The sequence below is a fragment of the Gorilla gorilla genome, chromosome 5 (genome assembly GCF_029281585.2).
Source record: "Gorilla gorilla gorilla isolate KB3781 chromosome 5, NHGRI_mGorGor1-v2.1_pri, whole genome shotgun sequence".
Classification (NCBI taxonomy): domain Eukaryota; kingdom Metazoa; phylum Chordata; class Mammalia; order Primates; family Hominidae; genus Gorilla; species Gorilla gorilla.
Genome location: NC_073229.2, coordinates 129,280,992 through 129,307,654, shown reverse-complemented (window position 1 = coordinate 129,307,654; position 26,663 = coordinate 129,280,992). Strand labels below are relative to the sequence as shown.

Genomic DNA, 26,663 nt, shown 5'->3' with positions numbered 1-26,663 from the left:
TGCTACTTACTGTTATGTGAGTACTTGTTTTTTTGTTTTTTATTTGAGACAGAGTCTCACTCTATTGCCCAGGCTGGAGTGCAGTGGTGTGATCTCAGCTGATCGCAACCTCTGCCTCCCGGGTTCAAGCGATTCCTGTCCCTTAGCCTCCAGAGTAGCTGGATTACAGGCATGTACCACCACACCGGGCTAATCTTTGTATTTTTAGTAGAAATGAGGTTTCACCATGTTGGCTAGAACTCCTGACCTTAGGTGATCCGCCCACTTCAGCCTCCCAATATATGTGTACTTTTAAAACAAGTGACTCCCTCAGATCTTGTTTTATTTTCACAAAACTTATTCTATCTGAACTTTGAAGTCTCATTAAGGTTTTATCCAACTGGTAAAAGTAGACTAGGATGCCTATAGAGAAATAAAAGTAAAAATAATTATGTCAATCTAACACTAGCCAGAGTTTTTACAGAGGAGACAGACTGCCTTGTATTTTGTTATTCATGCTTCTTACCCTTTTCATTCTACACGTATGTGCAAATTAGCTCCTTGCTTCATATTAACTTTCAAAATAGCGCTCGGAAGCTTTCAATCTGACCTTTCTGTGGCCAGCAGGAGGAGACCAGGGAGCTTAAGGCATTCCCATATCCTGGGCTATGTGTCTAGAATTCTTGCTTTGAATTTTATAAAGCTACTATTCATACATCTGGGATAAGAAATTAAAATACAGTAAGATACTCATTATAAATAACGGTTTCAATCCTAGATGGGTTATAGTGAGGGGATTAGGTTTTTTCCGATCTTCACTTCCTATAGAACACAGATTCAAAGAAAACACAGACTCTGTGAAAGGCTAGAACTCAAATCTTATGATAACTAATTCAGTGCTCTTTTCATAAAAATGTGCAATCTTTATAAGATCTACATGCCTTACAGGTATCCTATCCTGAAGGTAAGGAGTGGGTGTGTAATAGGTGACAATATATCTAAGTTACTTATAACACTGCCTGACACAAAGTATACTCTATTTGAGGCGTCAGTAAGCTTCTTCTGTAGAGCCAGAGAGTAAACATTTTAGGCTTTGTGGGCCATAAGGTTTCTCTTGTAACTAATCAAAGCCGCATTGGCAGCATGAAAGCAGCCATAAAAATGAACGTGACTGGGTTCCAATAAAACTTTATGGACACTGAATTTGAATTTTATATAATGTTCACATATCATGAAATATTCTTCTTTTGATTTTTTCCAACCATAAAAAATGTAAAAATGGGTATACAAAAACAGGCAGTGGGCTGGGGTTTTGGGGGCATAGCTTGCTTTATATAATTAGTAGACATTATTATGATGTCTATAATATCTTTCTAGAAATTATTTTTAATGGTTGTTTAAACATAGAGTCTGTTTCTATGTTTTTTATTTTTAATGGCTGCTTAAACTGGTAGGAGAGGGGGGATTCAAACCCAGCTTGTGTGACATCAAGGCCCATGCTCTTTCATAAACAAGACTGTCTGGATGTTCTATAATTTACTTAGTCCCCTGTGGTTAGAATTTAGGCTATTTCCAATATTCATTATTATAACTCACCCTCCAGTGAACATCTGTGTAGTTAAGTCTTTACGCACACATGTATACCCACACCTTAAAATGTAATTAGTGGTAGCTATCAAAACAGCTGGCAGGGACGTGCGCACACCTGTAATCCCAGCTACTGGGGAGGCTGAGGCAGGAGAATCGCTTGAACCCGGGGGGCGGAGGTTGCAGTGCGCCCAGATCGCGCCATTGCACTCCAGCTTGGGCAACAAGAGCGAAACTCTGCCTCAAAAAAAAAAACGGCTGGCAGAGCATCTAGAAAGAAACAGACTCTAAAGAAGTAATCTCAAAAAGTAACCTTTTATGGTTATAGGAAAGTTCAGACGTATTAGAAAAGGAGTTTTATAAATACAATATATATACATAGAACTTATGTCCCAAACACCATTTTAAGACCCTTATATATAATTACACCATTTAGTCCTCAAAACTATACTATGAAGTGCAGGTACAATTATCATAGTTATCATCATCAACATCATCATCATCATCATTATCCCCACGTTCCAAAAAGGAAACTGAGACACAGAAGGGCTAGGTAACTTCTCCAAGGTCACACAGTAAACTGGTAGGAGAGGGAGTATTCAAACCCGGCTTGTGTGACATCAAGGCCCATGCTCTTTCTTACTAAGCTGCACCATCTCTTCAACCAGAGACTTGTCCAGTGTGCACCTCCAGGTACTCTTTATAATGTACCTTCACACAATCGGTGGTGGTCTTTTTTATACTGAGATCACATTTCACATGCATGAACGATCTCATACTCTAATAACTGATGCCAATTTTAACCCATAATGGGACACTTTTGGTGGAAACTGGGTACCCATCCAACCTTCCGCTATTGTCCTACAAGACAACCCCCAACAACGCCAATTCTTTATTAAGTTTCCTTGCTTTTCTTACCCAAAATAGTTGTCCAGTAAACAGTAAAAGTTGATCGGAGCATACTCTCATGTCTTATTTTCCAACGTATGGCCCCAAATCTACATTCAGGTAGTGCTTTGCCTACGATGGAGGGCCTTGTACCGCCTGGGATTGCTAGTTTCGGTTAAGTACCCCTCTTTGAAAACAAAAACAGTGGCGCGTGTCAGAAGTCCCTCCCGCGCGGCCTCTTCCCCCTCTTCTTCCGCAGCAGGAGGCCTGACCCCCGCGTCCTGCACCCGTGTGGACCAAACGTTCAGCCTCCCCCGCCACACTCGGACGGGAACTCGCGTGCTTTCCGGGCTATTCCCTGTTTGTGCTGAGTTACGGGCGAATCTCCCAAAAAGGAGATATGCGAGTGGGTCGTCCAACTTTGAGGGGAAACGAGGATTCTCTTTCTCATTTTCTCTCCTGATTTCTCTCCCTACCCGGACCGCACTTCTCGAATTATCCCCGTGAGGAGGAACGACGAATGCCGCCGGTCCCACGAGACTGCCGCCCCCCACTCATGCCCAAACAAGGATAGAATCTTGTAGCGAGGCGACAAGAAAATAAATAAGCGGGCGTTTCAAACCGAGTCCTCGGGTGTGTAGACCCGCCGCGGAATCGCGGGAGCGAGGTGGGAAGTCCTGGCCGCGGCGCCGGGCTCCGCCCGCCGGGGGGCGCGGGGCGGCGGGCGCATGCGCGTGCGCGGTGCGGCCCCAGCCCTGGCCGCCGCCGCCTGCCGCCGCCGTCGCGATGCCTATTTTAGTCAAAGCGGCTGCGGGCTTGGGGACCCGGCCCGGGCAGCGGAGCTTCCGGACCCGCCGACCCGCCGAGAAGCGCGCGTCGGGCTCCCGTCGAGCAGCTGAGCCCGTGTGCTCCGCGTCCCGCGCCCCGAAGCTGCCGCTCCGAACTTTGGTCGGCGCTGCCCAGGCTCCCCGCCAGGGACCAGCCAGGTAAGGATGGGAGGCGCAGCTGCAGCCGGCTGTCCCCCCGCGCCGGGTTGTGTGCGGCCTCGCGCTCCCCTGGCTAAATCGGGAAGCGAAAGTTGGATCTCAGCCCCTCGGGGAGCAACTTTGTCGGCCCCGGCGACAGCTGCTTGTTCTACGCGCCCGGGCAGCCGGGGGCGCCGCCCTCTGTCCCTCCTCGCTGGCCGCGCCCTCGAGGGGCTCCCGGCCCTTGGAGGCCGCCCTTCTCCCCGGGTCTGGGCGCTGCGGCCACAGAGACCCTCAACGGTCAGCGGCCGCCGCTCGGGTCAGGCAGCCCCAGCGTCCCCGGGCCCTCGGCCCCACCGGTGCCGGCTCCCGCGCTCTGCGGCGGGCAAGCCCCTTGGTGAGCTCCGTCTCTGCTCTCTCCGCCGGGTCTCCGGGGTTCCTCCTCGCCCCCTGTAGGGCCGCCGCGAGCCGCGCATAGCCTGCGTGCAGCCGGGCGCGCGGTGTCGCCCACTGCGTCCCCGCTCGGAGAGTAGGGTGGGCCACGGCGCTCACTCCTCACCCCCGCGTCCCGAGAGCGCCTGTCCGAGGAGGACCGCTGCCACGGACCCTCCTCCTTTAAGGAGCGAGGTGAGAGGGCCCCGGGAGAGCGCCGATGGCTGGGGACCCGAGGTCCGCGCCACCCACCCGCAACCTCCTTCCCCGAGCCTTTGGGAACGGGTTGTTGGCCAGACAAGTCCCAGAAACTGCCTGCTTTGAAGCATGAATAAGTGCGAAAAGACTCTTAGCAATGTAATGCCATTTGCCATTCGGGAGATGTGCGAAGATTCAGTTAGAATTACAGAATGAATTAACTCGACTAGCAAGACGCTCGTTGCAGTTATCTTTTTCATTTTTTTAGTTTGGTAGAGGTTTAATGTTAGTTTCAGCATTTAGCTATTTAGCCCTACAATCACCTATTTGAAAAACGATAAACAAAACTTTACTAGTATAGGTAATTTAAGGACTTCAACTTTGATGATCTGATGAGGGAAAAATAATTTCTCTTGATTTAGTCAAAATTAATCTGAAAAGTTTACCAATTTAGCAGTCTAACCTTTCTCTTTCCACCTATTCTCTGTATAAGAATTGTTAAGTGTAAGCCACTTAACGATTAAGTGGTAATCAAAGTAAACTGATCTGATCAATATTTTCGACAATAGGTAACTGGCATTTCACAATAGACAATTATATAGATATATGGATACATATATCTATCTCTCTCTCTCTCTCTCTCTCTCTCTTTAATAAGGTGTCGTGCGTCAAAACATGTTTAGGATGACCGTACCTTCTAAAAACTGCTAATAATATTTTCTGGTTCTTGGGTCATAATTGTAGTTTTCCTGTCATTTTTCTTGGACCAGAAATTGGTACTTTTAATGTCACTTTAAGAACTTGTAAAAGCCTGATGTTGAATTATAGTGGATTAATAGGCAATACAGATGAAATTGGGTGAACTCGAGGGGCAACATGTATTGATAGATTGATTATGTAAATGTGTATTAGAACCATAGGCTATTAAAGTTTTCCGTATTCCAAGGAAGAAACAGACCCGAGGAGCAGAAGTGGCTTTCCCTGGCTTAGGTAGCACCCTGGTGGCTTGTGGTGTAGAACCTCACTCAACCTCAGGAAGGCTAGGCACTCCTCTGGCTTTATTACTGAGATCTGGGGAGCAGTGATTTCTGAAAGTGTTTATCAGGTTGACGTTCCTTCAGAGTGGCTTTCATCCCTGTCTCAGTGGCCTTCTCTACAGAGGCTAGGCCTTGCAAGTACATAGATGAATACACATTGTCCCTGCCTCCTAGAGGACAAACAGGACAATGGGAGTGTAGGTACATTCTACAGTGCTGTCGAAATGATAGTTATTATTAACCTATGTAATGCTAGGGTAGGTGATGTTGGGTTATGAGTGATAGAGGATACCTCATATCATTCTCTGTCCTGCAGAAGTTACGAGATTCATTCTCGTTTGGCCTTGAAAAGCAAACTTCGTATAAATGGAGTTATTAAAATAATGATCTTCCCCCGCCCCCCGCCATCCTGATAGGCTTATGTATTTGCTGATTTCAGACATTTGGAAAATAGGTGAATTTTTGTTTCTTTCCTTTTTGTAGCAAATCAATATCTAAGTCAACTATTACTATTATATTTATGAGCTGTTTCAGAATTATGTAAAAAGATCTTCAGTTGACTTGATCATTTCATTCACAATTTGTAAATTGGTGTGCTTGTTTTTTATCATCTTTAAGCTGTGGAATTCTTTCACATTTGTCTGTTAACATCCTTTCAAAATACCCATTTTGTACCAATTAATTATTCTACTACCTAAAACCTTTAGTATGTTAAGAACAAGCAGTAGAAGAGTAAGATTAATTGCATGACCTTATTTTGAAAGAAATACATATTTCTAAATTTAAATGTATTTAGGGTCCCCATTTGGAATTTTGCTGAAACAGAATAATTCATATAATCTGTAAACCTACATAGTGTTTGGCAAGGACCAAATTTGTGCAATTAATAATAGAGTGTTTTTTAAGGACCGGAGACAGAAGACAGGTAACATAGGAAATGGTTTTATATAAGTGTGTGTAAAATGTATATTCTTTAAATGTACTTGCTATGGATTTTCATATGTATAAGTAAACTGGAAGTTTACTACTTTTAAATTTGTGATGTGCTACCAGGTAGAATTATTATGGGAAATAAAGTAGAGATTTAAATAAGACAATGAAAGTTTCATGTTGTATCTCTCTGTGTATATATAAATGTTTATATGGCTATATATTATTTGCATATATGATAATGTATTATGTATGTATGATACAGTGATTTAATGGTGGTATAAAAATAGAGCCTTCTAAATATCCTAAGCCTTCAAATAGATGTGAGGGTATTCATATTTTTTTAAGTATTCAAATCATTAGTTTTCTAGTTATTTTTCCTGTGTTTGGATTCAGTCACCAGTGGGAATTTGATGGAAGACTAGACTAAATAACTTTGTAATTACCATGGTTTATGAACATTGGTGATTATCTTAAAGACTAATTCCCTCACTCCTCCCTTCCCTACAAGTCTTTATATGTATATATGTGCCTATGAGGGAATAGTTTTGCACTATGCTAAGTATTTTATGTATTTCATTTCATTTGATCATAAGGCAAATGAGGTATTATTATCATCCTTTAACAGGTAAGGAACTGAATACATTTAATATGTGACAGAGTTGGATTTGAATCTGGGTCTGTCTAATTCATAAGCACTAGAGAAGTCTATTTAATTCACAGAAATAATTTTGGTATAATACCTGTGAAGGTAAAAAGATATAATTGCCATTTTTATTATTTTACTTTTGTTTACTTGTTTTTACAGGAATTTTCAAAATGAATTATACAGAGTCCAGCCCATTGAGAGAATCAACTGCCATAGGTTTTACACCTGAGTTAGAAAGTATCATACCTGTGCCTTCCAATAAGACCACTTGTGAAAACTGGAGAGAGATACATCATCTGGTTTTTCATGTAGCAAATATTTGTTTTGCAGTTGGGTTGGTTATTCCAACTACTCTTCACCTTCATATGATATTTCTTAGGGGAATGTTAACTCTAGGTAAGATACCTAACTGATATTTTATGTAACTTTTCTGTAACTGACATAAGATGGGCTTTACAATGAGAGCTTCAGAGTATTCTTTGTCAGGCCCATAGCAAGCCAAAAAATATAAGTCTTTGTTAATGAATTAGCAGTATATCAATTAGCTTAGAGCATAGGCCTTCACATGCCATATCTCTCCCTTACTTACTTTGTTTATATGTGCTTTCATATGTTGTTTAGGTTTTCCAGATACCAGAACATTCATTCATGTGTAAGAGTATGAACTTTAAAGCCAAATTGTGTGATTCAAATCCTGGTTCTACTTCTTGTCAACTGTAATTTGGGCAAGTGATTTAATCTTTCTACTGCCTCAGTTTCCTCATGTATCAGATAAGGGTAAAAATAATACCACCTCCCAAAGTTGTTGTGAATTAAATATGTGTCATATATATATTTAACTTGGAATATTGCCTGCCCATAGTAAGTACTGTATAGTTTTAACTATTATTACTTGAAAAGATATTTGCTGTGGGCAGTAAAGAAACATTGGGAACAAAAACAATTACCAGATACAGTAGTTCAAATAAAACAAAATTTTTTTTGGTCCCAGTAACCCTGATGAAGCAAGTTAAATTGATTCACATCAGAATATTAAAACAATTTTATCTGTTATATTAGCCAGTGATTCTTGACAAATTATTCTCTATGTGATTGTTTCCCTGATGGCCCATTTATTCAGGTGCATTTTTTAGCACCTGTGATGTGTCCAGACAAAGACTGAGGAAGGCCGTCTTCATCCTTGAGAAAGACACTCTTGTGGGGGCTGGTGGAGAAACAGATGGGCAATCCCAGTATGGCGTATCGGATGCTGGGATGCAGGTGTGCACCCATTATCCAGGGGGACACAGAGAAGGTGATAGGCTTAGTAGGAGGGCAGAGCAGGGTCCCACTGAGGAGATGACATGGGACCTGGATTTTGGAAGATGAGCAGGATTTATCTGAGTAAATGGGTATAGTATCCAAACAAAGAGCACGGAAGAGAAGGAAATTGAGCATATTGGGGTGAACGTAGAGTAGTGCATTGTGCTTAAAAATATAAATTGGCTGGACACAGTGGCTCACGCCTGTAATCCCAGCACTGTGGGAGGCCGAGGTGGGTGGATTACCTGAGGTCAGGAGTTCGAGACCAGCTTGGCCAACATGGTGAAACCTTGTCTCTACTAAAAGTATAAAAATTAGCCAGGCATGGTGGCAGGCGCTTGTAATCCCAACTACTCAGGAGGCTGAGGCAGGAGAATTGCTTGAACCCCGGAGACAGAGGTTGCGGTGAGCCAAGATTGTGCCACTGCACTCCAACCTGGCGACAGAGCTAGACTCTGCCTCAAAAAAAAAAAAAAAAAAAGTGATAAATGACAAGGAAAAAGAGGCTGGAAGGTTAGTAGAAGCTTGTGGGACCTCTGTGGCTGTGTGACCTGTGAGTAAGGTGAGGATTACAGCAGTAGGAACAGGGAGTTGAATGGAAAAAAAAAATACCGTACCCTATAAAAAAGCAAACATCAATTATGAATTTTAAGACAGAGTTTTGGAGGTGGAATGAACCAAAGATATTATCAAATCTAACACTTTATTCTGTAAATGCAGAAAGAGAAATCTAGGCCAGGCATAGTGGCTAACGCCTGTAGTCCTAGCACTTTGAGAGGCTGAAGTGAGAGTATCTCTTGAAGCCAGGAGTTCAAAACCAGCCTGGGCAATGTAGTGAGACCCTCTGTCTACAAAACATTTAAAAATTAGCTAGGCATGGTGGCATGCATCTGTGGTCCCAGCTATTTGGGAGACTGTGGTGGGAGGACGGCTTGAGCCTGGGATGTCGAGGCTGTTGCACTCCAGCCTGGGCGACAGAGCAAGACCCTGTCTCAAAAAAGAAAAAAAAATTTTAAAAAGTGAAACCTAGACAAGTAAAATGACCCATCCAAAATTAAGATGGAGAAAAAATGGCCAAACCAGGACTATAATTCAGGTCCTCCAGTTTTTCTCTATCCTCCCATTATATACCTTGTCTCCTTTAAATTAAAATATTTTAAATTGCTTCACTATTTGCTATGAAATATTACTTAAAGAATATTTAAATTTTTACATTTTGGGCTTTATTCAGGTGCCTCAAATCATTCTTATGAAATAAAAAATTGCAAGTGAGTAACTTTTAAAGTGGGTGGTTAGCTTTTGTGAGTATGCGTGTGTCAATGATTTATATCTTCATGATAGTTTTATTTTAAATGTATATACTGTATTAACTCTCCTATCATAAAATTGATCAAAAGAAACTGGGGATATTTTATATAAGGTAAGAGAATCAATAAGAAAACACAGGAAGATTCTCAGAGATAAATGGATTATCACCAAGGGAAAATTCAGATGGCTAAAACATTTTGGTAAAATATGCAGGCTCACCAGTAATCATGGAAATGCAAAATAAAGTATACATAATTCCTCACTATCAAATTAGGAGTTTTCACATTTTATAATACAGTTATGCATCGTATAACGAAAGTGGTCCCATAATATAGTACCACATGTTCACCTTTTCCATGTTTAGGTATATTTAGGTATACAAATACTCACCATTGTGTTATAATTGCCTGCAGTATTCAATATTCAATACAGTAACAAGCTGTACTTTATTGGTTTATACCCTATAGTGTGGTAGACTATGCCATCTGGGTTTATGTACGTATACTCTCTGATGTTCACACAGCAACAAAATCATCTAACGAAATGTTTCTCAGAATATATCCCTGTCATTAAGTGACACATGACTATACTGACAACTTGATATTGGCATTTCTAACTAGTAGGATTGCAAATTTGTACAAACCTTTTGGAAAACAATTCTTCAATATTGTAAAAAACTATTAAGTTCATTCCCTAGATTCACCTTCAGGTAATCCAGACTAAGTAAACAATCACAAATACAGAAAAATTTGTATGTATAAAATTCTTTTTCCATTTGTCAAAAATTATACCCTCAAAATATTGTGTTTCCGGCAGTAGGGGGATGGTTAAATAAATTATGGTTTAATCAGTTGCAGTCTTTTAAAACTATGCTTGCAAAGAGTTTAATGAAATGGGAAAATCACTGGAATAAGTCAAAAAGGAGATTTTAAAATTGTATGTGTGCTAGGTTTGCCATCAGGTAAAACTGTATGAAAACTCTCTAAGGCAGAATTAAATTATTTGATATTTAATGGCTTTCTTTAAGTAGTAGAATTATGGATTTTTCCCCTTTAAAAATATTTTTTATACTTTGTATTTCCTATATATTTTTAATACAGATTTTATTCAACAAAGCATATATTTGGGGGTTTTTTGGTCACTGGACAAAAAACAAAATGAAACAATGTGATATTTGGCTTAGGTAGTTCTAAAATGTGTTTGATTTACAGTAGTCCCCACATCCATGGATTCACTTTCTGTGGTCAACAACAGTCCAATAATATTAAATGGAAAATACCAAGAATAAACAATTCATACATTTTAAATTGCAAGACATTCTGAATAGTGCGATGAAATCTTGCAGTGTTTTGCTGTATCCTGCCTGGGATGTGAATCATCCCTTTGTCCAACTTATCCCCACTATCTATGTTACCCACCCAGTGATTGCTTATTAGCTGTCTTGGGTATCAGATCAATAAAACATAGTGTTTATAGAGTTGTATACTATCCATGGTTTCAGGCGTTCACTGGGGGTCTTGCAAAGTATCACCTTCAGAAAAGGGAGGACTACTGTATATATGGAGGATATCACATTTATTAAGCTCCCCGCTTAGGCTCTTCTAGATTATCTAACATGTTAACTTTGCTCTTCAACAGGATGTACCCTTTATATCGTCTGGGCCACTCTCTACCGATGTGCCTTGGATATAATGATCTGGAACTCTGTGTTCTTGGGTGTCAACATTTTGCATCTGTCGTATCTTTTATACAAGAAGAGACCGGTAATTACTAAAATTAATTAATAAGGAAGTGATTTTAAAGCTAAAACTTTGAAAGGTACTTTGTTCAGAGTTAAGAGTAAGCATCTAGCATATTTAGTCACTTTAATATAATTTCTCTGAAGTTTAGGCTTTCTGTTTACATATGCCTGAAAGTGAAACATTTTAGTACCATGAAACTTGTTCTACAAATGAGTTTTTAAAACTTTAAAAATCATTAGCATATGAGAGAACATGAATAATATTTTCCTTTTTAAGTCATATTACTTGATTTTTTATATTGATATTCAGATGTTAACCTGGAAATATCATTGCCCAGTTATAAAATTACTTACTAATAGGCAACTTCTTAAACATTCTAATGATTTACAAATAGTTCATGCTATTTTTTAGTGTAATAACTGTATATTTTTCTAATGCCCAAAATATTCATTTAAGGAAGTCACCATATTTGGTGGGTTGCTACCAAAACACCAGTCTTTAACTTTTTCTTTTCAACTCTGATTTATCTTATATTTGTTGATCATACCAAGAATAGAAAGAGTAGGAAAACAGCAGGGGTCCTAGAAATCACCCCATATATATCTACTGACTTTCCTAAGCACAAACAAACATTCAGTAAAGTAAAAGATATAATGCTTGCCTTAATCTTATGTTTGGGGCCAGATTTGCATGTAGAAAACTATCAGAAAACAAGATGATTCATAGAAGATTCTAATTTGAATGATGCAGATGATATATAATAGGCATTCAGCTAGATTGTAACCTCATCTAAACATAGTCAGTCTGTGTTGTTTTACTGTAATATTCAGTTTTTTCCAGGTTATGCTATGTAATAAATCTCAATGGTATATAACAGCAAATGGGCTTTTTTTCTCACCCACCTTGTATCTTGACTCTGGCAGCTATGTGTCAGCTGCGATTCTGTTCTATGCATCTCATTCATTTAAGGGTCTGTGCTGAAGCAGCAGGTTCTATTTGGACCATGCATTCTCATGGCAGAAGAAAAAGTACTGGAGAGCAAAAGAGAAACACCCAATGTCTCTTAAAACTTTTGCTCAAAAGGGACATATATTGTTTCTGTTCATATTTCATTGGCAAAAACAAGTGACATGGCCCAGTTTGATAATATGGGGCATGGGGTGGAGTAAGGGGATGTACAGTCCTCTTACAGAGGTTGGGAGCAGTGAATAATTGGAAACAATAATCTAACACACTTATTGTTGTATCCACTTTTCCTGTCAACCATTATTGGCACACAGTAGGTGCTCAAAAAAACCTTTGATGAGTAAATGCTTTCAAAGAGGAAAAGTATTAGGCCAGGTGCAGTGGCTCACGCCTGTAATCCCAACACTTCGGGAAGCCGAGGCGGGTGGGTCATCTGAGGTCAGGAGTTTAAGGAGTCTGGCCAACATGGCGAAAGCCTGTCTCTACTAAAATACAAAAATTAGCTGGCATGGTAGTGCACACCTGTAGTCCCAGCTACTCAGAGGCTGAGGCACAAGAATCGCTTGAACCCAGGAGGCGGAGGTTGCAGTGAGCCGAGATTCTGCCACTGTACTCCAGCCTGGGTGACAGAGCAACACTTTTGTCTCAAAAAAAAAAAAAGAGAGGAAAATAATTAAGAGGGCTTCATGAGGCTGGGCGCCATAGCTCATGCCTGTAATCCCAGCACTTTGGGAGGCCTAGGTTGGAAGATCTCTTGAGCCCAGGAGTTCGAGACCAGCCTGTGCAACATAGACCCTGTCTCTACAAAAAATTTAAAAATCAGCTGGATGCGGTAGCACACACGTGTAGTCCCAGCTTCTCGGGAGGATCACTGGAACCCAGGAGTTTGAGACTGCAGTGAGCTATGATCACACCACTGCACTCCAGCACAGGCAACAGAGCGAGACTCCATCTCCAAAAAATAAATACATAAAAAGGGCTTGATCTGAGAGTTACGGGATGAGCAGATTATGAATAAATCGTATTAAATGCTCATTAATAGAGCTTTGGAGTAGAGGAGGTAGATAATGATTGCATTTTCTGAATGTCAGAACTTGCTGGAACCCCAAAATGTAAGGTTCAGAAGTTGCTGATATGATCATAGCACCAAATAGGTAAATCGCTTAGTGTCTGTGCTTTTGTTTCTTCTCATACTATAAATCTACTTTTTTGAAAAATATGAATGCTGGATTTTCCTCAGAATGAAACAGCAGGACAAGTAGGAGCACTGCAAATGCTATAGTGACATCGGTTGGAGCAGCTGTCATGATCCGGGTCTATAGGCTTCGTATCGTGCCTGCCAGAGATACAGTGCAGTATGGTTTTCCATCCACCCAATTAGTATGACTTCCAGAGACTAATGCTGGGCCCAAAGATGGGGCATGACCTGGGCTTTGGAGAATCTGACAACAGAAATGATTAAGCCATTTTGTTTTTCTCTTCCTCCAGTAGCCAGCCTTATTTGCCAGTGGGTTCTCCATTTTACAGAGTTCATTTTAGCTTACGATGAAACTTCTACACTAAAACTCTTTTACACCCTTTTATTTTTCCTTCACTTTACTTGAGAGTATATAAATGTGAAGCAGTGATTGCAGCTGTGCATATTTGTTTTTCTATATTGGTGCATTAAGTAATCACATGGAGATAAAATGCTTAATGTATGTGTTACCTTTGTAAATTTGTTTCCTCATTGATTCCTATTTTGTGTTTATTTTCTTGCTGCCATATTTAAAAGTTAGTAAATTTTTTTTGTGTGTGAAACAAAAGGTTTCACAGAAAAGGTTTTCTGTTATTTATAGAAGGTGCTAAGATTGGGAAGATGAATGTTGTGGCAACATTGAAAACCTAAACAGTTGCATTGTAGCTAATAGGAAGAGGTTATGATGAATAGTGCGGATCTTCCCCTTATGCTCTGAGTTCAGTTTAACTGCAAAAGTTTTTTGATTTTTTTTTTTTTTTTTTGATACAGTGTTACTCTGTTGCCCAGGCTGGAGTGCAATGGTGCAATCATAGTTCACTGCAGTCTCAAACTTCTGGGCTCAAGTAATCCTCCCACCTCAGCCTCCCAAGTACCCAGGACTATAGGTACTAATTTTTTTCTTTTTCTTTTTCTTTCTTTTTTTTATTTTTATTTTTATTTTATTTTTTTGATACCGAGTTTCGCTCTTGTTGCCCAAGCTAGAGTGCAATGGAGCAATCTCAGCTCACTGCAACCTCCACCTCCCAGGTTCAAGCAATTCACCAGCCTCAGCCTCCTGAGTAGCTGAGATTACAGGTGCATGCCACCATGCCCAGCTAATTTCTTGTACTTTTAGTAGAGATGGGGGTTTCACCATGTTGGTCAGGCTGGTCTCAAACTCCTGACCTCAGAAGATCCACCCGCCTCGGCCTTCCAAAGTGCTGGGATTACAGGCGTGACCACTGAAAGTGCTGGGATTACAGGCGTGACCACCGCACCTGACTTTTTTCTTTCTAAGTAGAGATAGAGCCTCACTGTGTTACCCAGGCTGCTCTCAAACTCTTGGGCTCAAGTGCTCCTCCCACCTCAGCCTCCCAAAGTGCCAGAATTACAGGCATGAACCACCTCACATGACCTAACCACACCCTTTTAGCATCTGAAGTATAAACTTCTATCACCATTTCACTTGCTGTGTAAGATTCTATTAGCCTAAATACAGAAGGGTGATGGTATATATCAAAGATTTGTTAATTATCAAAACCATATTTAGACCACAGAAGTCAGTGTTTTGGGATTGCTGCTGCATTAGCATCTAGTCATTGCTGCATTTCAGGTAAAGATTGAAAAGGAACTCAGTGGCATCTACCGGCGATTGTTTGAACCACTCCGTGTGCCTCCAGATTTGTTCAGAAGACTAACTGGACAGTTTTGCATGATCCAAACCTTGAAAAAGGGCCAAACTTATGCTGCAGAGGATAAAACCTCAGTTGATGACCGTCTGAGTATTCTCTTGAAGGGAAAGTAAGTGTTCTGTGGAAATCAGAATTCCTAGTTTACCTTTAATCTTTTCATGGCCTCTGAGAAGGAAGTGAATGGAAGGAAATGTTGCCAATGAATGGAGAAAGCAGTCACAGAGTTTGTTGTTGGTGGAATTTTTTGCTACAACTATACTTTACAATGCTATAGAGCAACATGTTAAAGCCAGGTTGAGTGTACTGCTCTGAATCTTGATGTCAGGATTTCAATTGCAAGTATTTTAACCATTTTTGACCTTTTATTAAAAATATGAGTCAAAATTGTAATGGATTTAAATTAGACATTGAAATTCAAAAAGCTTATGCATGCTCCAGAGTTAATTTGTCTTGAATATCACAAAAATACAACTTCTAGGAATATCAGCCTTTTGGGGAGAGAGTCAGTCTCTGTTGTGCTGGCATTGTTATTAATAACACCTCTTTCCCTCTCAGAAGTGTCCCAGCTAGAGTTACAGATTATATGGTCACTTCTGTTAGAAGAGCAATAGTAACCACTAGACAGCATACCTCTGGCTCAATACTGGACACTGTTTTTTTCTTTTTCTAATGTTATTTTTTGAAATACTTGTGCCTCAAGAAGTGCTTTTAGTTATGTCCATCATCTCTGGAATTTTTAAAACTGTACTACAAAATAAAATCACATAAGATGATAGCAGTTTTAAGGATTATCATGGTATTTGTGAAATATTGCTTTTATTAACATTAATTTCTGTTATCAGAATGAAGGTCTCCTATCGAGGACATTTTCTGCATAACATTTACCCCTGTGCCTTTATAGATTCTCCTGAATTTAGATCAACTCAGATGCACAAAGGTGAAAAATTCCAGGTATGTTTTCACATGATTTTTAAGGAGATTGAAACTAGTTTGCATCTCATTCAGAATCCAAAGGATATTAATAGAAACACTGCTATGAATTATTGGGGGGAAAAACAAGTTACCATAGGGCATATATAGTATTGTCTCTTTTTTTTTTTTTTTTTTTGTTTGAGACGGAGTCTTGCACTGTCGCCCAGGCTGGAGTGCAGTGGCGCAATCTCGGCTGACTGCAAGCTCCGCCTCCCAGGTTCACGCCATTCTCCTGCCTCAACCTCCTGAGTAGCTGGGACTACAGGTGCCTGCCACCACCCCCGGCTAATTTTTTATATTTTTAGTAGCGACGGGGTTTCACCATGTTAGCCAGGATGGTCTCAATCTCTTCACCTCATGATCTGCCTGCCTCGGCCTCCCAAAGTGCTGGGATTACAGGCATGAGCCACCACGCCTGGCCTAAAAAATACTGTATATATGTACAGAAAATGTTATAGAAAGATATATTCTAATTTTGTCTTAATGTTATTTCTAGACTGTGTTTGCTTTTTGAACTTTTTTTTGCTTATTTGAATTTTTATAATTTTTTCTATAGAAAACATCTTATGCTTTATTAGTGAAAAGGAAAATGTGAGCTGTAGATAATAAGTGTTCTTAAACCAAGTAATTGACATTTATTGAAGAAAACCAGAAAACTGGCTTTGCCTTAGGGAATTTATTTTGTTAATTCTTATGAATGAAATCTAATCACTGAACTCTTTTATACTTAATGAATATGTTTAAGGGGAAAGAACGAAGTTCTTCGTAATGGCAATAATTTGAACATGGACTACTTGGTGTGATTCCTTTTGTGTTAAAACAAATTGCTCCAGCCGGGCACGGTGGCTCACACCTGTAATTTTGGGAGGCTGAGGCAGGCAGATCACGAGGTCAGGAGATCGAGACCATCCTGGTTAACATCGTGAAACCCCGTCTCTACTAAAAATACAAACAATTAGCCGGGCGTGGTGGTGGGCACCTGTAGTCCCAGCTACTCGGGAGGCTGAGGCAGGAGAATGGCGTGAACCTGGGAGGCTGAGCTTGCAGTGAGCCAAGATCACGCCACTGCACTCCAGCCTGGGCAACAGAGCAAGACTCCGTCTCAAAAAAAAACAAACAACAACAAAAAACAAATTGCTCCATTATGTGACACTGTTCTGATTCTTTCTGTAAGTGTCCAGCCCTCATATGTTATTCATTCACCTTGTTATTGGAAGGAAATTAACCAAGAAAATAAATGGGTGAGAGTTTCCTTTAGTCTCAGCCTCTGGATTAACAGCAGTAAGGAAATATCCTGAGAATGGGATTGCTTGTGGGCAAGAAGGTAAATCTATTTAGGTAAGAAATGGAAACGAAGAGGCTATTACTACCTGAGGGAGGAAGGAATGTTAGTGTTTCTTGATGACAGAATCTTATTTTAGAGTCTCATTTTGAGATGTTATACAATTTGGGATGCCACAAAATTGGAGATAAAAGAATACTTTTAGACATACAGTTTAGTTTTTATCATTTACGATGGTTTCAATCCTGCCCTGCTCCCGCCCTTCCTGAATAACTGGCCTGAGTAATCGTGCAGCTTGTTAGTTATGTGCATTTACTAAAAGGTTGCATATAGATTCACTGTTATGCAACATTCTTCCCAAGCTGGCTGGACTTACAATATAGAAGGAGACAGCTAATGCTGTGTCCTGGCTCCTGTCTTTACACTCTCACCTTGTTGTGAGGGTCAGCTTTGATGTGAGATTTATATTCTTAGTTTATCTTTAATCACCACAATCTACAAATGTGCAGGGCCGCATCTTCTTTCTCTCCTTCTTTGCTGTGACCTTTTTACAGTTTCTTCTTCCAAAGCCCAATATTTATCTTTTGCCTGTATTTCTCTGTGTATAGTAGCAGGTGGTTTTGTGTGATAACTATCTCATATAATCCGGAAGAGACTGGGATTTGAGGATGGGGTGGGAATTGAACCTGCTTTGTTTCCAGAATCAAGTGGTCCCCAAGAGGCCAGAAATACTAACATACTATCTTTTCTGGACTTCAGATTGTATTTATAATTAAGTCAACAAAAAAGGAATTCCTACCACTAGCTACAGTTCTCTTTCTTCTTGGGGACTAGGGATTGGATTTTGGTAGTTGAGAATTATTCCCGGTAATTACAAAGATTCCAAAAACATGACCAAAATTTTATAGTGCCATAACTGGATGAAGAAAATGTGTTCAGCTTTTCCTAATGCCAGTCAGCTTTTCTCTGCATAGAGTCTCGTGTGGCATTTCCTGATTGGCCAGTAGATTAAAACTAGCATCATGAAGCCTGTGTCCTGTATAGCTGGAGCCATCAGAGTAAGCCCTTGGGAGAGACTGTACTTTGATTGTTTACAAAATGTTCCTGTTGGCAGATCCTCGAGAGTAATAAATAGCTGTTACACATCTATGTAGGAGTATGTATATTGCCACTTACCTATGCAAGTTCCCAAATGAAAAATGTCACATTCTCCCAGAGCCAACTTCTCACTACCTGTGTCAATAGCAGAGGACGCTTGATCATCAGCCATCAGGCTTCTCCACCCTCACACTTTTTACCTCCTAAGCTCATCTTTCCCTAACTCTGACCAGTTAAACATGTTCGATGAGGATCTACTTCCTTTGAGTTTCTCTTTCTTTAAATTCGTTCTGTGGTCAGGGTGCTCATGAATTGTACAGTAGGATGAAAAGGAGGAAAGAGAAGGCAAGTGGACTCAATGACTGTCCCTTGAGATTGCACAGCAGGTGTTGCTCAGGTAAATATGTAGTAATTATCATGATAATAAGCATAGTGATAGAGCTGAGAAAACAGATTCTGAACTTACAGTTTGTTATCCCTAGGTACTTATAGTGATTTTGGTTCTTATAGCCCAGAGTTGCTGTTTATAACTATTGATAGAATCTTGAGTATTATTATTACAAAAGATGAAAGTAGGCCAGGCGCGGCCGCCCACACCTGTAATCCCGGCACTTTGGGAGGCTGAGGCGGGTGGATCACCTGAGGTCGGGAGTTTGAAACCAGCCTGGCCAACATGGTGAAACCTGGTGTCCACTAAAAATACAAAAATTAGCTGAGCATGGTGGCAGGTGCCTGTAATCCCAGCTACTCAGGAGGCTGAGGCAGGAGAATCACTTGAACTCGGGAGGCGGAGGGTGCAGTGAGCCGAGATCACACCCCTGCACTCCAGCCTGGGCAACAGAATGAGACTCCATCTCAAAAAAAAAAAAAAAAAAAAAGATAAAAGTAGTGTTTTGTTTGGTTTCTTCTTCTTTATGTAGATGTTTTATATTAAGTGAGCTTTACTGTTCGCAAGCTTTTCTTTTGTATTCTATCTCATGCTGCTGCCTTCCCATAGCCAATAGCATGTCCTGGTGTTGCAAAGCCCAAAAATCAAAGTTTTATTGACTTCAAGGGGAGAGGGATGTCTTGCAGGCACATGTCCATGCTCTTGTAAAAGAAATGAACACTAAGTTTTAATGGTATTGAAAGAAAACATTATCTTAATATTAAGTAAATATTTTGGTGGAGCTGTGAAGCAATTTCCTCTGCCACTTTTGAATCTGTGTTATTTTAGTGCTTAGGATAACTCAATAACCATCAGTGGAATAGACCACTTCTAGGATATTTTAGTGTTTGGTATATGAAATGCAGTATGATGCATGCAAAAAGTATTAAATTATTTCCTTAGGACAGTCAGCCAGTCCTATTGCCACACTGCGGTTTCTGATTCTAGCACATGTGGCAGATCCCTCAGAGACCTTTGTTTCCTACGGTGGAGCCCAGTGTCTTCTCTTTATGAGAGGCTGTAGAATTGGTTTGGAAACTAAAGGGAGGAACTGATCCAGTACCTTGTGGTAATCACGGCAAACCTGTTTGCAAATGCTTAGTCTAATTCTCGACCTGAAAGATGTCCTTTTATGTCTTCTGTTGCCATATTTGCTTTTATTTCTTCAGTAAAATTCTTCACAAGGACTCAAGCATAGCACTACTGAAATGCCTAATAAGAAGTAAATTTATTTTATGGAAACTTTTAAAATTCTTATATTGCTTTATAAGATATTCTCATAAAAAATACACTTTGCTTGACTGTTGTGACAGGAAATCATTAAATAAAACTGTCTATTTGGTAGAAATGAAACATTAGGAATCAAGTAAAATGACCTCAGTCAGCACTCTAACTACTGGCTTCCAACCAAATCCATGTTTTTATGGGCCTGTAAGTTACTCATATGAACTAAGTACTGCTTATTATTTGAATACTATTATTTTATATTCAATAATAAACAGGTCGAAAGTAATTTTTTAACCATCAATAAGAAGTGAATTTGCTAAGGAAATTACAGTGTCATCGTAAAAGTTTCATTGCCTCAGTGGAAACTTGAGGTAATTCAGATGGCTGAAGAAAAGTTAACAGCCTTATGTATCATCTAAATATAATTTCTTCATCTCATAGATGATTTCCATCTCGTCTTTTAACTCCTTCACCCACTCTTTTCCAGAATCCTGGGTGACATCTTTGCACAACGAAGGAACATCAGTCCTAACTGTCTTTAGCACTTAGGTGCATGGCTGGGCCCTCATGAGGACCCCATACTCACTTTTCTGTTATTACTCCAGGAATATTTTTCAGTTGCCTTCAATTTATGCACCCACCTCATACCGTCTGTGGGAATTCCCCAGGGTCAGTTTGCTTATACTCCTCTTCCTGTAAATGTTGCCATGTTTTTGATCCTATTTCTTTATTAGCAGCCTCCTCTACTAGAATGTAGGCTTCATGGCATGTGTTCAGCCTTTCTTTGTATGAGGGGCTCTTGATGGACTGCACAGCCAACCTTGTAGTCACTAGGCAGAAATACTTTCTATGAAATGGTATTGATGAGTATTGGGTGTATTGGGTAGATTTTGACCTGGTGGGAAAATACATTTGGGCTGAAAGTCAAAAGTGCTCACTTTACCACTACTTTTTTTTTTTTTTTTTTTTTTTTTTTTTTTTGAGAGGGAGTCTCACTCTGTCACCCAGGCTGGAGTGCAGCGGCACGATCTCGGCTCACTGCAACCTCTGCCTCCCAGGTTCAAGGGATTCTTGTGCCTCAGCCTCCTGAATAGCTGGGATTACAGGCGCCTGCCACCATACCCAGCTAATTTTTTTTCTTTTAGTAGAGACAGGGTTTCACCATGTTGGCCCAGGCTGGTCTCGAGCTCCTGGCCTCAAGTGATCTGCCCATCTTAGCCTCCCAAGTAGCTGGGACTGTAGGCACATGCCAGTATGCCCGGCTAATTTTTGTGTGTTTTGTAGAGCCACTCTACCACTAATTAATATGTGTTTGTGAGTTTTTTGGTCCTTCTCATTTGGCTTCTGAAAAATGGGGAAGAATATTACTTGTCTTATTTTAAATGGATTTTTGAGGATCCACTTACATGATAGATATGAAAGCACCTTAAAGTTTAAAAGTACATATACAAAGTGAGTGGCATTATGTGCTATTGTCACCCCCTAGTCATTCTCGACCACTTTCCCCTGTTCTATAGTTGTCAAAACACTTACTGCCACCTGAAATTGTCATATTTCTTTATTAATTATCATCCTTCTCCACTAGAATGTAAGCTTCATGGGGCAAGCATCTTGTCTTTCTTGTTTACCATTGTAACTTCATACCTTGAAGAGTATCTAGCATAAAGTACATGCATAGTAATGTATATCGAAAGAATGAATGAAATTTAGTGTTTCATCAAGTCTTAGATGCTGATGCATTTCTTAAAAACAAATACGTTTGGTTTTGGAAATTCCTACTTTTGATATAATAAATAAACACAAGCTTTTTTTCCTAGGAATGTTGACACCACTTTTTAAAGTAGCCAGACATTCTTAATTTGCCAGCAATCAGATTTCAGCTTGTTGAAGTAAGGAGACAAGCTGGGTGTTTCGTTTTCTGTCTTGGTAGATGTACATATCCCCTTGTCCTCTGAAATGTGTTTACTTTTGTGACAAAGGGGACAGAGCTTCTTTGGAAACATTTGCTCTGAGGCTCAGATAGGACTGGATGTCAGTTTAATGGACATTGGTTTTTGCCTACTGCGGTATTTGTGTTCATTTGTTTTGTTTTTGTTTTTGAGATGAGGTCTCGCGCTTGTCACCCAGGGGTCTCCTGCTGCCACTGTATGATCGAGTGTAGTGGTGTGATCATGGCTCGCTGCAACCTCGACCTTCCTGGGCTCAGGTGATCCTCCCACCTCAGCCTCCCAAGTAGCTGGGACTACAGGCCCGTGCCACCATGTCCATCTAATTTGTGTATGTTTTATAGAGCCAGGGTTTTGCCATGTTGTATGTTCATTTGCTTAAGTCCTTCATACAACAGTCATGCATTAAGCACCACTCCATGTTGGAAGTCAGGCATTCAGACAGACGTGAAGATACACAATCCCTGCCTTCACAGTGCTTAGAACAGGCAGATGTGTCAGCTGATGAGCTTGGATTTAATGATAGGATTTAAGCCATAATGAAGCTTGCAGTTGTGTTAACTGATGGAAGTGTTAACATGGGAAGAAGGGCTTCCTGGCACTGAATGGTGAGGGCATGGCCCCTCACTCTGGCAAAGGGATTTATTTGAGGGATACTTGAGCTCTGTGTCGTGCAGTTATAGTACCTTTCTGCTTTCCTACATACAATACTGAAGGAAAGGGGGTATGATTTCCAGCTCTGAGCTAATTCGGGGGTGTCTGTGAATATCTCTAATGGGCTACCCTGGATCTAACCTTGAAATGTGACACTCGAGAAACACCTATGACAGAAGGACCCTCACCAGCCGTATTCATCAGCAACAGCCGAGGGCCCTTGAAGTTTTCTCAGTCTTTAGTGTGTATTTGCAGAGTTGGATGGGCAGAAGGTCTTTCACAACTTGCCTCATGAATCTTAGTTCATCTGCTTGAAGCTGTATTTTTGAACTTCATTGTAATGTACAGGGTGTAAAGAAATATTTCGTGTAAGTCATATGTCCAGTGGCATCCTCAGTTGAATACATGCTCCAGCAGCAGTATCAATACAGTGGCCATTCTTCTGTCACCAGACCTCAGAAAACAAAACAACAAGGAAACACAGAGAATTTGCTTTTATTTAGTCTGCAGACTGCTTTTTTAAAAAACATAATTTTATACATGTAGAAGCTTGTGTGCATTGAGTCTCTTTTTTTTATAATTTGACAAATCATTGCTATGATAATGTCCACTAAATCATTCCTAGTTTTCTAAATCACTATAGTCATAATTCATATACATAGATGTACTTTATTCTTTGCATGCTTGTTTCTTTGGCAGGTCACCATTATTGCAGATGATAACTGCAGATTTTTATGCTGGTCAAGAGAAAGATTAACATACTTTCTGGAATCAGAACCTTTCTTGTATGAAATTTTTAGGTATCTTATTGGAAAAGACATCACAAATAAGCTCTACTCGTTGAATGATCCCACCTTAAATGATAAAGTAAGTGTTTTCTGAGTTTATTTTGTTAAATAAATATGTATATGAGGTATATTTCACTTTATGAAATATGTTTTCCTGAATTTTTAGTAACTAGCCATATGTTAAATGCACTGGGGATACTTGTAATCTTGAGAGGAGAAAGTATTTTATAATGATTAGATTTGCTGTTACTTAGTAAGGAGTCTACAATTGTCAGGGACTAGTGTTTATGGTGATAAGGCACCCTCTTCATCAAGAGCATTTTAAGGAAGATGGTAAAGGAGTAAGAGGGGGTGGAGGATGGAGTAAGTTAGGGAGGACAGGGCAGCTGGAGGTTTGCAGACAGAGAAAGGCTGGCAGACCCCAGCGATCAGGAAGTTGGCCTTCGAACCCTGCTGTCTTCCAGTCTTGCATATCTTCAGGTCAGGCGAGAAAGTGAAAGGAGAGGTGTAGAGCTGCATAGATCTTCAGCAATTTGCAATTTGATCTTAATTTTCCTGTATCTTTTTAGAAAGAAATTAAAATGATTACAAGAGAGAATTTTTTAAAATGTCGTTTCTGTGATAAGTACTGTTACCCAGTGACAACTGAGTATATGTGCCCTTTCAAAATCATCTTGTCTGGGCTGTTTATCAAATTAAGCTGGTGCTTATTTCAGTTAATTATTTAGCTTATTATAAATAGGCTACTAAGTATATTTGATTTTTTATAATATATTTATAGTAATAGCTAATAATAAAAATCATAGCTTATGTTTATTGGCCACCTAATATGTATCAGGTATTCTTTTTTTTAATGCACTAACGTATTTCTAGGAAAAGTACATGCTGCTTAAATGGAATGTATGATTCAACTCCCATAATTCTCAGAAAGCTTAAAACTTTGCTTTGTAGAAAGCCAAAAAGCTGGAACATCAGCTCAGCCTCTGCACACAGATCTCCATGTTGGAAATGAGGAACAGTATAGCCAGCTCCAGTGACAGTGACGACGGCTTGCACCAGTTTCTTCGGGGTACCTCCAGCATGTCCTCTCTTCGTAAGTTATCCCAAAACTGATACTACTCCAGAGTTCTGATGGGTATCTCTGGACATAGACAAATGGCAACTTTGATTAGAAAAATAACTTTGCAGGTAACTATTTGAAATGCAACCTAAAGGTAACAATAAAAACAATCAAATTTTGTTTAGCATTTCCCCCATATTGCATATGAGCTGAAAGCCAACTTTAGAACTATTATTTCTGTTTCAGAAATTGAAATTGTTCACTGGTTTTGCCATATACTTTGCTTAAATAGTGGCTCACTGGCTGGGCATGGTGGCTTACGCCTGTAATCCCAGCACTTTGGGAGGCTGAGGCGGGCAGATCAGCACTTTGGGAGGCTGAGGCGGGCGGATCACGAGGTCAGGAGATCAAGACCATCCTGACTAATACGGTGAAACCCCGTCTCTACTAAAAATACAAAAAAAATTAGCCGGGCTTGGTGGCAGGCGCCTGTAGTCCCGGCTACTCGGGAGGCTGAGGCAGGAGAATGGCGTGAACCTGGGAGGCGGAGCTTGCAGTAAGTCGAGATCACGCCACTGCACTCCAGCCTGGGCGACAGAGCGAGACTCCGTCTCAAAAATAAAAAATAGTGGCTCACCAGAATACTCTAAGAGTCCACATGGTTTGGTTTTTTTGCTTTGGTTTTGTTTGGTTTTGTTGCCATTTGGCTTTGTTTCTTTCATGACTTTAGTTAGAGTGAAAGCCTAGACCCAGAAATGTTTTACTAAGTGGTAGACAAATAAATGCTGGGTGTTCTGCTGCTGGCTGGTTATCTCAGTATGAGTGCCGTGAGTTAAAAAGTGATTGAGAAATGGATTATTCCCAAAGATAAAGGAGATCACTCAACACCCTTGTGAGCTACCTCATTCACACGCCTGCCAAGAGGCACATTTTCCGGTATTCTTCCATAGTTTAGATTGTTTCAAAACATTTTAAGTAACACAAATAACCCAGATGTTGAAAATTAGTAAGTAAAATGAGAAAAACTAAATTAAGAATTAAATACTTTAAGAATTATTCTAAGAATGATGGTATAAAAACTTTGAACAAATTCATATGAAATAGCAAAAAGGCAGACATTCTTCCATTGCATGAATTAAAAACTATTTGTATTTCCAATTGTATTTTAAACCAAATTAACTTTTAAAAAATGCAAACACATTCAACAATTCTTTATGTAAATGATCTTGTAACTTTGTATGCCTTTAGATAAGTTATATTAGGGATTTTAAGTATTGCATAGTCAGGAGAGGCTGGAATTTACAAGGCCATATAATTGGTGTGTAGGAAAGAAAAAACTTTACCTCTTCCCTTTTAGGGTTGTTTTTTGGCTGGACCTGAGAATTAAATTGACATAAGACAGATTAACAAGAGAAAAGGATACAAATTTAATACAAGTTGTATGAGTTTGTATTAAAAGCTCATACAGGTTTTACATGGCACAGAAGCTTTTGTAAGGAAATGAAGACCTAAAGAAGCAATTAAACAGTTTATAGTGAATTGGACAAAGAATAGTAAGTTATGAAAAGGCAACTAAATTATGTTGGAAGACTTAAAGACGAGTTATTTTAATAAAGGCTTGTACAGAATTCTCTCTGCCTCGACATCTTGTCCTTGATGATAAGAATGTTGTTTTCCTTCTAATATTTTTGGAGATCACCTTTCATACAAGAATTTCATCTCCTGTTTTTTTTTGTTTGTTTTCTTTTTGTTTTTGTTTTTGTTTTTTTTGTGTGTGGCGGGGGGGATGCGAGTTGGTCTCACTTTGTCACCCAGACTGGAGTACATTGGTACAGTTACAGATCACTGCAGCCTTGAACTCCTGGGCTCAAGAGAACCTTGTCTCTATAAAAAAATAAAAAATAAAAAAATAAAAAAAAAAATGCCAGGCGTCGTGGTGCAGGCCTGTAGTTCTAGCTACTCAATAGGCTGAGGCAGGAGGATCCCACCCGCCTCGGGTGCTGAGATTTCAGGCATGAGCCACTGCACCTGGCCTGCATAGTAACTTTTTGAAGGTATTAACTAAAGCTCACATGAAGGTCGGGTGCTGCACTTCCCTACTCTTGGGGCTCAGCCAAAGGACTAGCTGCCATCTGGGTCATTGCCATTGTAACTGCAGAGGGAAGACAGTCGTGGCAGATTCACAAGATGGCTGGCTGTTAAAGCTCCTGCTCTAAAGGAGCAAGTACCACTTCCATGCATGTTCCCTGGGCCACAGAAGTCACTTGCCAGAACCAACATCAATGGATAGATCATTTAACCCTTCTGCAGGGACTG

At 40.1% G+C, this 26,663-nt stretch overlaps 1 protein-coding gene across 2 annotated transcripts in view; it reads left to right on the top strand.

Moving 5' to 3' along the window:
* The first annotated feature begins 2,078 nt into the window (after nucleotides 1-2,078).
* The window catches only part of POPDC1 (popeye domain cAMP effector 1), a 41,090-nt gene continuing 16,505 nt past the window's right edge, over nucleotides 2,079-26,663 (top strand). Inside the window, exons 1-7 of one of the 2 annotated variants that reach the window (XM_019030221.3) lie at nucleotides 2,079-2,259; nucleotides 6,825-7,061; nucleotides 10,914-11,038; nucleotides 14,815-15,002; nucleotides 15,736-15,844; nucleotides 23,199-23,366; nucleotides 24,239-24,380. In XM_019030221.3, the coding sequence (XP_018885766.1) occupies nucleotides 2,196-2,259; nucleotides 6,825-7,061; nucleotides 10,914-11,038; nucleotides 14,815-15,002; nucleotides 15,736-15,844; nucleotides 23,199-23,366; nucleotides 24,239-24,380 (1,033 nt within the window). In that variant the 5' untranslated portion in view covers nucleotides 2,079-2,195. Of the gene's footprint in view, nucleotides 2,260-3,216; nucleotides 3,441-6,824; nucleotides 7,062-10,913; nucleotides 11,039-14,814; nucleotides 15,003-15,735; nucleotides 15,845-23,198; nucleotides 23,367-24,238; nucleotides 24,381-26,663 lie in introns of those variants that run through there. The other variant, XM_004044460.5, reaches the window with a different exon arrangement.